At 44.9% G+C, this 14,830-nt stretch overlaps 1 protein-coding gene across 13 annotated transcripts in view; it reads left to right on the top strand.

Annotated features, from left to right (window-relative positions):
* The window catches only part of TPCN1 (two pore segment channel 1), a 49,610-nt gene that overhangs the window by 23,088 nt on the left and 11,692 nt on the right, over positions 1-14,830 (top strand). For 11 of the 13 annotated variants that reach the window (XM_074887024.1, XM_074887022.1, XM_074887023.1 and 8 more), the window contains 16 exons: positions 1,553-1,729; positions 3,090-3,203; positions 3,461-3,591; positions 4,173-4,261; positions 4,846-4,880; positions 5,500-5,558; positions 6,367-6,466; positions 7,464-7,580; positions 8,544-8,668; positions 9,937-9,985; positions 10,188-10,251; positions 11,236-11,280; positions 12,366-12,422; positions 12,512-12,565; positions 14,046-14,118; positions 14,350-14,457. In XM_074887024.1, the coding sequence (XP_074743125.1) occupies positions 1,553-1,729; positions 3,090-3,203; positions 3,461-3,591; positions 4,173-4,261; positions 4,846-4,880; positions 5,500-5,558; positions 6,367-6,466; positions 7,464-7,580; positions 8,544-8,668; positions 9,937-9,985; positions 10,188-10,251; positions 11,236-11,280; positions 12,366-12,422; positions 12,512-12,565; positions 14,046-14,118; positions 14,350-14,457 (1,397 nt within the window). Of the gene's footprint in view, positions 1-345; positions 868-1,552; positions 1,730-3,089; positions 3,204-3,460; positions 3,592-4,172; positions 4,262-4,845; positions 4,881-5,499; positions 5,559-6,366; positions 6,467-7,463; positions 7,581-8,543; positions 8,669-9,936; positions 9,986-10,187; positions 10,252-11,235; positions 11,281-12,365; positions 12,423-12,511; positions 12,566-14,045; positions 14,119-14,349; positions 14,458-14,830 lie in introns of those variants that run through there. The other 2 variants (XM_074887034.1, XM_074887033.1) reach the window with 2 other exon arrangements.

Raw genomic sequence — 14,830 nt, 5'->3', positions numbered from 1 at the left:
AACTCATGATTATTGGAAATGCTCTGCAAAGGGTCATTGAGTTGCTGCAGTGTCTGATGGTAATGTACGCAGCAGGCTTGGCCCTTCAGATGCAGATTATTCTTGCTGCTGCCTTGACCAATGGTCATGATGACAATGTCCTTGAAATGAAGTAGACATAACTTAAAGAGCATGCAGATTGTTTATTTGAACCAGTAGCTGCAGGCAAGAGTGTCTTATCTGAATAAGAGGACTTTGCTGTCCAGCAACGTTTTGAATTGCTTGGCTACCAAGAGGCAGAATTTAGACTATTTTTCATTCTGCAAGTGTGTTTTGTCAGGCGTGAATAAGAATGCCCTGCTGATCTAAGCTAGTGCTCTCTTTGAGGGGGGGGCTTGCGTTTTATGGAGCTTGCTGCTGGGTTTTGTCCTGCTTGCAATCTGGCTCACTGACCCGGCAGTGTTTATTCTTAAACAGAATGTGAGCTTGCCTGGGAGATGAGTAAATGAGAAGCATTTGAAACGCTCTTCTGAATTGGTCTCAAGAATGCTTCACTTCTTAAAGGAGATCCTGTTTCCTGACCTTGTTATCCACCTGCAATCACAGTTATTCCACTTTGATAGTAATAGCTTACTGTCCTTACAGTAATTGCTTACCTGGGAAGATGTTAATTTTTTTAAAAAAAAAAAAAAGCCAACTTCTTGTGCATCTGTGTGTCCCAGCTGGGGAAAAATGATCTCTTATGACAATTTCCAAGAGGCAGCAAGTTTCCTGTGAGTGACAAAGGCTCCCTTGCTTAAACCATTGACTCAAGAAAGAGAAGAAGCTGTTGGGTGGTTCTGCATGAAAAACCTCTAAGTTCTCACCAAACTAAGTTTCCTCCTAGAGGTAAAAATAGTAATGACGTAGCTGTTTAAAAATCAGTTGTAGGCAAACTGTTAAGATGGAGTATCTGACCTTTTAATGTTAATTAAGCTTTCTAGTTAAGAGGGAATGACAAATCAGCATAGAGACTTGTTAATTTTTCATGGAGTCTGTCTTCTCACATTCCTGAAGCAGAAAACACTGCATATACGCCAGTGTTTTCTCCCAGACATTTTGCAAGGCCAAGATAAGGAGGAGCAACTGTCAGCCCAGGTGCCCTGGAGCTTATCTCTGTGTTTTCGTGTTCTGTCCTGGAGAAGTTTAATCAAATAAGTCTGTAAACGTGGAAGTGGTTGCAAGTAAATGAAGTGCTGTGTTTATGTTGGGATGTTGACTAAAGTTTCTTTGCCTAGCTTTATAAACTTTCAGCACTCTTCCTCGTTTTGAAAAGGATCAAGGGTTTCTGAAGCAGGAGTTTGTGGATATTAATGAGTTTCATTACTGAAATATGCTTATGAACAGAAGGGGATGTCCCTTGTGTGTAGAGTTCACTCCTCAATAAACAGATCAATGTCAGGCTGTAAAGTGGGAATAGTCTGTTGGGAATTGTATCTAATCCTTCTAAAAGTCTGTGTTCTTCACGTGGAAAGTTCTGTTGTAGTAGTGAGAGTCACTAATGCTGTTCTCTTCTTTATCCCTGCTGCCCTAGGAAGGAGAAAATAATGATAAGTTCTTCACTCACCCCAAAAATGCCAAAGCACTTGCTGCCTACCTCTTTGCACACAATCACCTTTTCTACCTAATGGAGCTGAGCACAGCACTGCTTCTCTTGTTGCTGTCTCTCTGCGAGGCGCCAGCTGTTCCTATGCTCCGTCTTGGCATCTTTGTAAGTACTTTGGGGCGAAATGAAGAAGTTTGCCTGTTTTGCAGTGGTGGGTAAGAGGAAAAAGAAGGCTATAAACATAGAGGAAGAAGGCAGCAGTAGTAGGAAAAAAACGCTACCTGGCTTGTTCTGCAAATTGGTGACAGCAGATGTGCCAGCCAGCAAAACATCCTTTTTTCATCTGACGTGCATAGACCACGATGAAAGTGACACTTATTTTGTATTATCAATTTATGCAGTTCTTAAATTTTGTAACTGAGAAGTGTGTGGTTTTTCCTTTTTCTTGAGATAACTCAAGGATTTGTGTGCTTTGACGGGGTGGTTTTAAAGCCATTGTAGGTTTGGTGCCGTTATCCCAGCACCACCACTGGTTCCTAGAACACAAACAGATCTCAGTCTGGGACAGGTTGCTAAACCTTCTGCTGTCCTCTCCTCCCAGTGTTGTGAGGACTCTTTCTAATGTATATGTGACTGACGTGAAGTTTTATGTCTAACCTTCATAAAATGCAGGTTGAGAGAAGGGGTGCACAAACTGGTATATGCTGTTGTCAGTCCACAACCACTTCATGAGGTACCACTGTCAGGCACAGTGCTAGGAGCTGCTGTGCTTTTGGAGCTGTTAATGGCACCCTGGGGCTATGCCAGGGGTGTAGAACAGCCGTGACAACCTTGGAGACAAAGTGTTCCTCAAAATGAGTCAGGGCTGCATAACTCAGTTTGGGTTTTGAGCTGTGACTAAAGCTGAGGTTGTAAGAAAATGCTGTTGTTGTCTTTGTGGTGCATTTTGCATCTTCCAGCAGAGAAGGGGTCCATCAGCACTGCTAAAAGCTGTGTTCTGTTCCAGAGCTTGATCAGGACCCTGTCTGTGGTTGTCCAGAACATCTATTTCAAGAGATAACAGAAGAGTTTTCTATTCTGTGAGAATTCTCTGTGAATTCTCTCTGCCCAGCAGCTTTTCTTCCTGCATTTCACTAAAGAAATTGCAGTCTCAAACTTTTTTAAAAGGTTTTTGCTGGAGTTGCTGGTGTCTTGCCCTTTTTCAAATATATCAATACATTTTTTGATGTGTTGCTCAAATCCAAGAGGGGTGTGGATATCCAGGAAATTCTGGGCTGATACTGAATAGAGGAAAATTCTACGGGCTTTAATAAAAGCACAAAGCAATAAATATAGCAACTTTGAAAGACAGAGTGCTGTGCTAGCTTTAAGGGTGGCCTTGGGTTTTCCTGCATGTCACAGAACTGTGCTCAGACTCCTGTGAAACCCACGTGCTTCTTGAAAAAGGAAGGGCAGAAATGTGGCCTCTGATGTGCTGCTGTTTGTAATCAGAAGCACTGGTTTAAGCTGTGCTGTATTGTCACAGGTCCATGCAACCTTGGAGCTGTTTGCGTTAATTGTGGTAGTCTTTGAACTCTCAATGAAGATGAGGTGGCTGGGCTTCCAAACCTTTATCAGGCACAAAAGGACTATGGTGAAGGTAAGTTGTCTCTCATTGTCAGTGTTTCTCCTTCAGCATCTTTGGGAACCAAAGAACCAGATTAAATATTGGCCTGTAGTGTAACAGGGATGACTTAGCCATGTGTCCCAGCTGCCAAATGATTCATGTGAGACCTCTAAGCGCTCAGAGACTCCTCCCATCCTTAAAGTGTCCACATAAATGGATGGTTAGTGAGAGCTTTGCCTTTCCCAAAAGGAGACTGCAGCTGTGTGTCTCATTAAACCCCTTTTTTGCAGACTTGCGTGCTGTTTGTACAGTTCATAGAGGCCATCGTGGTGTTGGTGCGCCAAACCTCGCACGTCCGGATAACGAGAGCTCTGCGCTGTATCTTCTTGGTGGACTGCCGGTACTGTGGTGCTGTCAGAAGGTGAGTGCTCAGCTGGCTGGGTTTTCTGCTGTCATGCCTGGGACTGGGCCGAAGGAAAAGCACTCTGGTCCTGCAGGCATCTCAGGAAAATAAGTGTCTTTCATGGCCATTTCAGATCTCGGAGATCTTCTGGAATTGTGACTGAAGCGTAGCTAGGGTCTTGCCGATGTAGGGAAATTTCATACGTAGTATCTTTGGATGTGCTCAGGGTGCACAGTGCTTATGTGTGCTGCCCTTAGCTGTATAAACTGCCTCAGAGAGCACAACACATGAACGTGGCTGTATTGTTTCTGGCTCCTCAGTTTGCCTGTAAACTTCACAATGAATCACAGGGCTAGTCTTTAGTCTGGAGAAGGAAAGTTGACAGAGTGACACTAGTATTGTTTGCAGTACCTGAGAGCTGACTGCAAAGGACAGATAGGTAGCTTGGAAACAATCTTAATTTACCTAGCTTTCTGCTTTTAGTCCTTGGAGGGAGTGGGAAGAAAGTCCTCAAATATGGCGTGTTGTTGTTTTTTCTCTGCCAACCTGGAGGAGAAAACATGCAAGTTTTAGTTTATCAATGTTTTGTTATTTTTCAGAAATCTGCGACAGATCTTCCAGTCTCTCCCACCATTTATTGATATTCTCCTCCTCCTGCTTTTCTTCATGGTGATTTTTGCCATCCTGGGTGAGTTGTATTTATGGCAGGTGAAACAAAAGCAACACAAACAGCCTGGATGAATATAAAGCTGCTCAGATTCAGAGTCCTGCCAGGATCTTCCATTTACCCCATTTCATCTGCGGTCATCTGGAAGGCAGAATTAAAGATCCAAAATATCTAGAAGCTGGGTGTTTGATTTTGAGACAAAGGTCCTTTTGACCTCTTCAGGAGGATAGTCTGTGGTGTGTGTGTTTGTGGTTTCTAAGTTCTGTTTCCATCAACTATTCCTCAATCTTGTAAGTTTAGTCTACGTTCCTACAAATGCATGTGTCTGTGGTGTACCTGCTACAGTCCTATACTCAAACCATCCCCAGAAAGTGTATTTTCCAAAACCATCAGTGAAATGCCAGTGACATGTATTGGCAAATCTATATGGAGAAAGCCTTCCAGATACTCTCCTCTTTATGGTGTCAGAGAGGACTTACTCTTAGTGTGACCTTCTCTTTGGGAACAGAGACTCACCACTCTGCTGCTTGACATTAAACAGACTTTATTTTTGTTTGTTCTTTCCCCCTTTCTTCTCTCCTGTACCTTCTCTGCTGCTTCTCTAGGTTTTTACTTGTTTTCTCCTAACCACTCGGATCCGGTGAGTATCACTGATTCTTTCAACTGAAGCTTGAGTCCCATTTTGACGTGCTTAGGAATCAAACATTACTGTGTGGATGTAGCTTATTCCTGTGTGGTGGCCTGGCAGGCCGGATGCTAGCTGGTCAGAGTTGCGTGGCAGTGTTACCCTGGTTTACAAAACCCTGCTGGGAGGGAAGGCAGTGCAGAGAACTTCCTCAAAGACAGGATGTCCCAAAGGGAACATTCCCAGAGTTGTTCCTTGTTCTTGATGTCATAATTCAGTCAAACAAGCCACCTGCTGCTGTGCCAAGGGGAGGAAGGTATCTGGGTGAAAGCTTGGCCTGCCTCAGACTGTGGCTGTCAGAGTCTAGCAGACACTAGTTCCTGCTGCTGCCCAGTCTGTACCTTGCTGGGAGTAACTACTGCAAAAATGTGTAGACAAGCTATTAATTGTTTTAACTCTTCACATGCCATCTCTCAGGGCCCTTTAAAAAGGACCAATGCTGAAGTACCCTTTCCCTAGGGAGGCAGTAGAAGTGCTTATATGCAAGTGGGGGGTGGGGTGGTTGGTTGTTTTTTGAATGAAATGCCACTATGAAGTTCTGCTTGCATTTGGTCATGGGAGTTTTTTCTTTCAGTATTTCAATACCTTAGAGAACAGCCTTGTGAATCTCTTCGTGCTTTTGACCACTTCGAAGTAAGTTCATGCTTTTCTAGCTCAGTCTTTCCCTTTGACCCCAAAGAAGTCTAGCAGAGCCAAGAGCTTATTTGCAGAAATGCTCTGTCTCCAAATGTCACCCCTTTCCTCTGCACGAGAGGGAGATTTCCTGGGTCAGCCTGCATGGGAAGAACTGGTATTTCATTTTGTTTTAGGACACTGTGACCTCAGATGCAGAGTTATCTCTAAGCAACTCACACTGCTTCATCACTGTGAGGGCAGTAAGAGGGGAAACAGCTTTATTAGGCCTTGGTCCAAGAAGGGACAGTTTCTATTTGTGTTCCTTTGTCAGCCGACAGTTTGCTGTTGTGAAGTATCTTCCTATTACTCTGTTTCGGTTCACCTATCTGCTAGGGAAGGGGGATAACAACAATGGGTAAATATTGATCTGCTGTCAGGGAGAGCTCTGAGGATTAAGAAATTAGCAAAGGATGGAATAAATCTTAGGTTGTAACACTCTTACACCAAGGCTGTATTGCTGTCGTTGCTAAGTATCAAAGCACAACCCTTAACCATGTTACAAATCCCCTTTGCCTATCTGATTTTCGGGATGTGCAGGGAATGTGCTTTTCATACTTTTTTTTCATTGTGTCTCCACATTCTTGCTGCTTGTTGCGAGGCTCAAACTTCTGTGTCATGAGCAACCACATGTTTTGCAGAAATGCACAGATCTATGGATGTGGGTTTACACAGACACCCGTGTCCTTTGTAGTGGCTCTTGCCTTTGTAGTGGGAAGTGTAGCGTGAGCTATTTGGTGCTTAAACTTGGGTCTTTTTTTGGATGCAGTTTCCCTGATGTGATGATGCCATCTTATGCCCGGAACCCCTGGTCCTGTGTCTTCTTCATAGTGTATCTCTCCATTGAGCTGTACTTCATCATGAACTTGGTGAGTCCCCTGATGAAGCACTTGACTTCTCTCCGCCTGACTTTAGAGCTCATTGCCCAACAGGGTCTTCCCCATTCCCGAGAGTGCTCTGTAATAATCTGAGACCCTTTGGCAGAATACTTCACTACAAATAGGAGTCTTTTAATGTTTAACCACAAGGAATTGAACTAAATCACAGAAAATGGAATGATAGGAGTATCTTTCAACTTCTCTCACATTAATATCATGCTTGGAGTGACATACTCAGTTGCATGAAATTTACTGTCCTTTTCTGTCTTAATTATTTATCATAAAATGGCATTTTATTAGCTGGGCTTGCCTGAAATACTTTGTAAATCAGTTTGAAGGGGATGGAATTACTAAGTATGAGAGGACTTGAAGAGTGCTGATAACTGCAGTATGAGAGCATGGCTGCTGTGCTGGCTCTGCTTCTTGCAGCATCTAGGACAGGGCCAAGGCCAGCTCAGGTGAGCATGTGAGTAGTGGAAAAGGCGTTGTCAAAGGAGTTAAATTCTGCAACCCAAGGTGAGTGATTTGATGCTCGTAATGGGCTTGGATTTCACTGCTGCTGTCCTAGATGGAGGGTTAGTTTTGACATGTGTTTGCCAAAGCTCCTGCGGAAGGGTGAGCCCAGAAAGCCGCCCTCAAAACCTGCTTTCCAGGAAGAGATCAGGGCATCTTAACAAACCTTTTGATACTGTTTTCGGTCAGCATGTGTGGGGTTTAGCCTTAGCTCTTAAAACCACTAATGAGTGTTAGAATGCCAGAAACATCCAGACCCCTTCCAAAAAGTAGATCAGTGTGTGTGCAGTGTGCTTGGTGATCCTTTTGTGGGATCCCTTATGGCCAACGGGCCCTCGCTGCCTCCATCCTGCCTCAGGCTGTGTCACGCTTAGTAAATTCCTCCTGCAGGCGATGCCTCTCCTTGCCTCTGGATGTTCCTGCCTGTCTCAGGTCACCACAGAGTATAAGGATCATCTCTGTCTTCTCTCTGCAGCTTCTCGCTGTTGTGTTCGACACTTTCAATGATATCGAGAAGAGGAAGTTTAAGTCCTTGCTGCTGCACAAGCGCACAGCCATACAGCACGCCTACCGCTTGCTGATCACCAAACAGGTACGGGGCCCTGCAGGGAGGCTGAGAGCAGCCCACAGTGCAGCAGGAGGGCAGGTCAGCAATGCTTTAAGAACACCAGTGCTCTGGAGTGTTTAAAGACCATGTTCCAGAAAAGATGATTTATGTCTGTTGACTGGAATCATACTCACCAAGGGCTACTGTTTTTTCATTTGTGTAACTTGTTTATATCTGTTTCTGGAGAAAACACAAAGTAGTCTGAATTTCAGCCCCATGTGAGGTTATGGAAGTGTCTTGATCAAATGAGTGAAGTTTGTCCTGGAAAGCATGCAATCATTGATTCCTCTCTGATTCAGCGTGGGTCTTGCTTGAGGACTTGCCTCTCAATTAGAGGAGAGGTGGGTTATACTTGTGAAGGTACAGTACAGTTGCTAGATACTGCATGAGTAAATGGTACAGAAACAGAAGTAATTCACGCACAAACAACTCTTTACAGGGACAGAGCACTGGGGGAGAGGGTTGATTTCTTGCTTAACTTGTGAAGCAGCAAGACAAATAGGACCCAAAAATAACTAACCTACTTCTAGTAGATTAGTTCATGTTTAGGGCACATTCATTATATGAACAGTTCCTGAGGAATAGCTGATAGTCTTTAAAAAGTGCCAGTAATGGGATCTGTTAGGTTGTCTACTAGTTTCCCAGGAAGAGTGGTTGAACTCTGTCCCTTGGGGTGTCTGGTTGGACAATTTTCACATGATAGGGCAACAGGGAACAGCTCTGCATTTGCTGGAGGGACTGACTGCCAGGAGAGCTTTCTGATCTCTGGGATAAGCTCAGGAGGTTAAAGTAGTAGCTTAGGGTACTTTTGGGGCTTAGTTGTAATGGCATCTTATGATAAAATGTCGAATCCTGCTTAAAACAAATCCAGAGTGAGAATTAAATACACTAGCCTCTACGTGCTTCTGCCTGATGTCGCTGCTTATGACAACATTCCCTTGTTTCTAGAGGCCGTCTGGAATTTCCTTCAAGCACTTTGAAGGGCTGTTGCGGTTTTACAAGCCTCGGATGTGTGCCAGAGAGCGATATCTCACTTTCAAAGCACTGAATCAAAGCAATACTCCTTTAGTCAGGTAGGATGGTCTTACTGCTGCACCCAGAGCAGGGAGGTTGCTTCACTCTCTGAAGCTAGGCTGTGCTTTGGAGAGGATGGCTGGGTTTTATGGAAGGAAATTTGTCTGGGATGTGGGAATAGACTTATGTGATTGAAAGGATTTGTCTGGGAAGCAGGGAGCTTGGAGGCGGGGGGTACCCTGAGAGTTGAGGTTTTTCTGCGGAGGTGATGGAGTTCCTGCGTGCCCTCTTGTGGATACAGCGCTCTGCTGGCAGTCGCCAGGCAGCCGCTGTTCCCCACCTCCCCTGCCAGAACAGAGGAGCGAGAAATTGAGGAACAGCATTAGAGCCTGCAAGGAGCATTTCTTCACACAGTGCAGCCTCGCAGCTTAACAAGTTTTTGTTTTTTCCAGCAGCTGGCTGTGTCCCCCAGGGTTTTGTTAATTAAAATCTGGTTCTGCTGGTGCTTTCAGGACTGTCATCCTCTGTGTTATGAGGCAGAGAATTGCCATTCTGGTGGATGGGTGCAGCTAGCTCCAGCCAGCATGGAAGTGGAGGGAATTAGAGCAGGAGACCTTCTCTTCCTTTTCCTTTGTTCTGGCCACAGACAGACTCAGAATGAGTCTCCCATTAAACTGGTGCCGATGCTTCTCCTTAAAGTCAAGTGCCACAGAGAAGTATTGAAAATGGCATAGGGAGAAGGGCTGAGTTCTTAAATTTAGGCACCTAATGACACCAGTAAGAGTCTGAGAAGTTCAGCATCCTCACCTTCAGATGCCTAAAAGCTGTTATAGGCCTGACCCTGAGCACCTAGACAGGCACTTATGTTTTATGAGTTTCTTTGCTTTCATGTCCTTTTTCAAATTTCATTGTTACCTTGAAAAGAAAATGTGCAAAGATGTTAGAAAAGGACTGTACGAGTAATTAAGACAGTCCAAGACTTCTTCATGAAGAGTAGTACAGTCTCTCTCCCTTGGAGTTTGCTATCTAAGCCTGAGGTCTTTCCTGTCAGTGGTAGAATTCTGGAATTCAGTAGAGTCAGAATTTCCTTGATAGGGCTGTAGTGTTACAGAAGGAAGAAAGGCTTTGCACCCTGCTCTGGCTGTTGTCAGTCGATAACCTTTGGCCAGACTGGGAAGAGGTCAGTGTTGAGTATACCAACTGTGGTTGCAGTTCTAATAAGGAGTTAATAACTTCCAGGGACTCTCTGCTGATGATGCCTGACAAGGACAATTAAGGATCTAATCAACTCCAAGGCTCTGATCAGATGCTTCTTTCTGTTTTGCAGTCTAAAGGATTTTTACAATTTCTATGAAGTTGTTGGCTTAAAATGGAAGGTGAGTATTTTTTGGGTGGAGAAGATGGGAAATGTGTGTGGGAGGGAGAGCAAAGGAGGCCGGTGATTGAAGAGAAGGTGGGTAAGAAACAAAGGCAATCTAAAAGAAACAGATGATGGGGATAAGGTGGGTCTCCATCACTGCCCATTTTTTGTATGGACGTAGCATTGACTACTTCTGATCATGGCTGTTCTGCTTCCAGGCAAAACGAAATCGCGAGCACTGGTTTGATGACCTTCCACGGACAGCATTCCTTATTTTTAAAGGTAACAGACTGTGTTTTCGTGACAGCATTCAGCTAACAGGAAGAGCATTTCTTTGCAAAGAAAGGGCCCTCGGAAGGGACCTTTTCTTCTGTCCCTGGTGAACAGCTGAGGGAAGGCCTACTAACCAACTCTCTGTGTATTCAGAGCCTTGCATTCAGAGTCTCCAAAGAAGATTTCTCTCACGTATATATTCTCTGTGCTCTGACCCAAACCCTGGCTTCCTTAAAATAAGAGACATCTGTCAGAAGCTCTGTAGCAAAGCAGACCCTGAGGTCGTGGAGGGCTGTATTCCTTTTTTAGCACAGAGATTAGGTGGGGATTTATGATTGCTGAATCTAGTAGAGTTTATAGAGTTTCTCCGTATCCCAGGTGGCAACTCACAGCAGTGACTGTGAAGAGGGATATGTGTTTTCACAAAAGCTGCTAGGCTTCCTAGTCCCAAGATGGGGTTGCAACACTCATACAGGTCAAGTGCAGCTGCTCAGGAAGGGGAAAGAGGTCTGAAATCAGTGTAATCTGTCTTGCAAACGTAGCCATTCAGAAATAAGAACTTATCTGCAATTCTTTTTCAGTGTTGTGTGCTAGTGGGAACAGTTAACACCATCTAGATCCAAAGACAGCTGCCCTAGGAGTCCTATATATCTCTGCTGATGCACTCAACCCTCCTTGACAGCATAGGTGTTGTTCCAAACACGGGTAGTGCTTCAACAGCTGCATTTACCTCTGTCCATGCCACAGAACTAACACACAGAGGGGAAAAAAAGGCATCTTGGGGGTTAAGGATAGCAAGTTTATTGCTGCTAAAACTCTAGAGGAAATTTGAACTTGGTCCCAAGAAGTAAAAGTTAATAATCTGCTAATCTATTTAGCTTCTGTGCTGAGGATTGGTATGAAAAATGTCTCTAAGGAGAAGATAGAGGAATCTGTGTGTGAGATATGGAGGACTGTGTAAACATCTGTTTTGTTACACTTTCCTTCATACAGGCATCAACATCCTCGTGAAGTCCCGCGTGTTCCAATACACCATGTGTAAGTAGAAGTAACGAGCTGTCTCTCTGCTAGGCAGCCTTGATCACTGGCGTGCTGTGTCTGCCACCCTCACGAGGACTTAGCGTGGTGGGGCCTGGTCTTTGGTCTGAGCCATGGCTCATGTACACATTTTGGAGTTTTGGCAGAGGGGGAGGGAACTGCATGCTTGTACCGACCACTGCTGTGATACTCTGAGCTCTTGCTGTGTCGAGTCTTCCGGAGAGGCTCCTTGGTTCACTACTTCATAACACACTTGTGGGTCTGATTCTGTATGAGTCAGCTTGTTGTGTTTAGGTAGGTTGGTGGTTAGCTTTCACAGGCCTTGAGGTTTTCATCTTGCAGCTGAAGGATGCTGGGTAAGGAACTGCCTTGCCAGTCAACCACCTTCTTCTGTTTGCACTTGAGAAGGTGCAAGCATCCTCGTTGCTGGAGGGATTGCTTGGCAACTGTACTGCCTGTGAGAAGGATTCTGTGCTTCTCTCCTCTAAAGGAGAAAGAGTGCTTACTCATGGTGCTACTTGCAATTTTCTAAACGATCTGTTCCTACTCTGTAATTTGGGGGTTTTTTGAATGTTGAAGGAGAAGGTTTTGTAAATTGGGATGCTAAACTAAAGCGGGTGGGGTGGAATGAGGAGATCTGAATGAAAAGGAGAAGTCCTGCAGCTTCAGTTCTCAGGATTTGAGTGCTGGGGAGCAGCGATAGATCCAGGCCGACAGGGCTTTGTCCTGCACTGTCAGGGACCCAGTGGTTCTTGAGATCTTGTTCCAGAACTAGGAGGAAGCTGAAATATGCAGGTAATAACATGGCAGAATGTACAATAATTATGAGTTAAAATGATTGTACATGATTCAGACCGTTGTTTTGATTTAGTTTTGCTTTCTTCTGAAGATAAAGGTACTGCATCTGTTAAAGGCCTGGGAAAAGTCAGGGTAGAAGATTCTCCCACGTTATGAGTTCAGTTTGTTGAATTGGAAACAATGACCCTGCCACTTGTCCTATATTGTACTCTTTCTGTTAGCCTAGGAAATGGATGTCCTCTGGTCCAGGAGTAGTTTTGCTATGGGTTTTTTACTTTGTTTTCCAGATACTGTGGTGGCTGTGAATGGAATTTGGATTCTTGTTGAAACCTTCATGCTGCAAGGTAGGAAATATCACAGCTTGTTTCTTAACTGTGAGGCTGGGGGATTGAAAAAAGGGAAGTCTAGAAAAAGTTCTTCTTGTGTCTTGCAGGAGGGAATTTCTTCTCCAGGAATGTCCCATGGAGCTACATAGTCTTCCTCACAAGTAAGCTGATGCCTCCCCACAGAGCTGTGTCATTTCATAAGGAGTTGGGAGGGGAATAGACAGTTCCTGGGAGATAATTCAGTTTGAAGTTAAAACTTAGCCACAGGTGTACAGACTCCATCTAGAACAGTGCTGCCTGGCAGGGATTGTCAGCATCCACACAGACCCACGTGAACACTGCTGCAGTGTTACACAGCTCCCTGCACCACAGCAGTCTGGGGGGGCCTCTTACCTCTGGTGCAACTCTCAGCAGAAGCTGCTGTATTACATTAAAGTTGGCGTCAGCCCTGAGAGCAGAATAACGTCGTTTGTTAGGCACAGCGTGCAAAGTGATAAGCTTCTCCAGACTTGTGATGGCTCTGCGTGGAGTTGCTCATGTTGCTCTGCGCTGCACTGACTATTCCAGGAGGCATTACCAGCTCTGATCTGATTGCAGCTGTGAGCTGGCTCTCTGCCACACAAAGCAAGGCAGTCGTGTTGGAGTACAGAGTGCAGGGGCATGCTGAGGAGAAGACTGAAAGGACTAGATGAACTAGTTGATGAGCTGAGTTTTCCAACTGAACGTCATCCCCTCCATGAACATGTACCTTAGTCTTCCTTTTCAGCCCAAGTACAAGCTATTGCATCTTCGTGGGCTGTTTCATTGCACTGCCATAGAGCTCTTCAGTGATGTGAATTCACTTCTCCTGCCAGTGTCTCTTGCTCGAGGAGGAGCGAAGTATAGCTCCACTGAGTCAAAATAGCGTGTTGAACTGCAGCAGGAGGTTCTCTGGAAAATCTAGGAGAGGTTGCTAACATCTTATTTGTCTGCTGGGTAGCTCTAGTGCTTCCCTGACTGCTAGTCTTCAAAACACTTGTTATGAAAGTTTGAAGGCACAGGCACTCTGCAACACTTCTTTTCACAAAGATGTTGTCATCCAGCTCTTCTCTTCACTTTTCTCCTACCCCTCCTCCTTGGAACCTGGAAAGAAAGATTTTTGGGATGACAAACAGGGCGTCATCTTGTTATTATGGTGTTCTTTAACTTACAGGCCCACAAGGTGTTGCTAGGACAGAGGGTGAAAGTAGATGGCTCCTCTTTGAAAGGACCTCTCCATGCAGGTCAGGGCTAGGCTAGGGGGTGTGGATATGTTCCACTGAGATAGAAGGAAATAAAAAGGCAGGACTGAATTCCCTACACCACTTTCTGGCCTTTCTTACAGGAGTTTGTGCCTCAACATTTATAGCGTGTTAGCCAGCTAAGTGTTTTGTAGACTGTTCTGTAGAGAAATCGCCATGAACACAGGAAAATACGTTGATTTGGAAGGAAGATGTCTCTTTGGCATCTCACCAAGAATAAGAAGAATGGGTGGGGATCTGTTAAACCTATGTTCAGAGGTCCTCTACTTAAAACATGACACATCCTTGAGGACAAGCCTTTGCATAAGCCCTCCTTGCGATGCTGCTTATTTCTGTCTGTGACTGTCATCTTGTGTTACAGTTTATGGTGTCGAGCTGCTCCTGAAGACCACTGGACTGGGGCCTGTCGAGTACCTGTCCTCAGGTTGGAATCTGTAAGTGCTCACTGATGTTTTGAGAGAGAGGTGGCAAACGTTGTTGGGTTAGACTTGACTTCTGAGATGAGTGTTTAGGCCTGTAGACGAGGCTGTCAGCAGGCTATTGAAATCCTTCTGCCCTTGGCCTTGTGCATCTAGTTAGGCTGGAGCAGCACCAAGTACCTCTCCTCTGCTGAAACACTAGTGATAAATCGTTGCTCTTATTTTGTTTTATTTTTTTCTTTCCAGATTTGACTTCTCAGTCACCCTCTTTGCATTTTTGGGGCTCATGGCACTGGCGTTTAACATGGAGCCATTCTACTTCATTGTGGTTTTGCGGCCCCTCCAGCTGCTGAGGTGAGACAGGAAGGCTGGTGGTGGGTACAGAGAGCAGGTGGGGAAGAAAACAGCCAGGCTTGTTTTCCATCAATCCAGTTGGGGTCCAAGCTCCTTGCCAGGAGAGGGCAAGGATTGCTCTGTGGTACATGACCATGGCAAACAGGAATTGCGTGGGGTAATGAGATTAGCCAGAGTTATCAAAATGAATGATAACAAAAACTTGGGATGGGATATGAAACCCCGTGCTTTGGAGCTTAAGCTGATCTCTAATAGAGATCAAGGGATTTACCGAGGGCAGATTATCCTGTGTCTGCCTTCGTGGGGTTCTTACACCTCCTTTAAATTGTCTGATGCTGTTCAGAGAAAAGCTCTTCTGTCAGGGTGAGACAGT

The sequence above is a fragment of the Strix uralensis genome, chromosome 17 (genome assembly GCF_047716275.1).
Source record: "Strix uralensis isolate ZFMK-TIS-50842 chromosome 17, bStrUra1, whole genome shotgun sequence".
In the NCBI taxonomy this organism is placed as follows: Eukaryota; Metazoa; Chordata; class Aves; order Strigiformes; family Strigidae; genus Strix; species Strix uralensis.
This window is presented reverse-complemented; position numbering and strand designations above follow the sequence as displayed.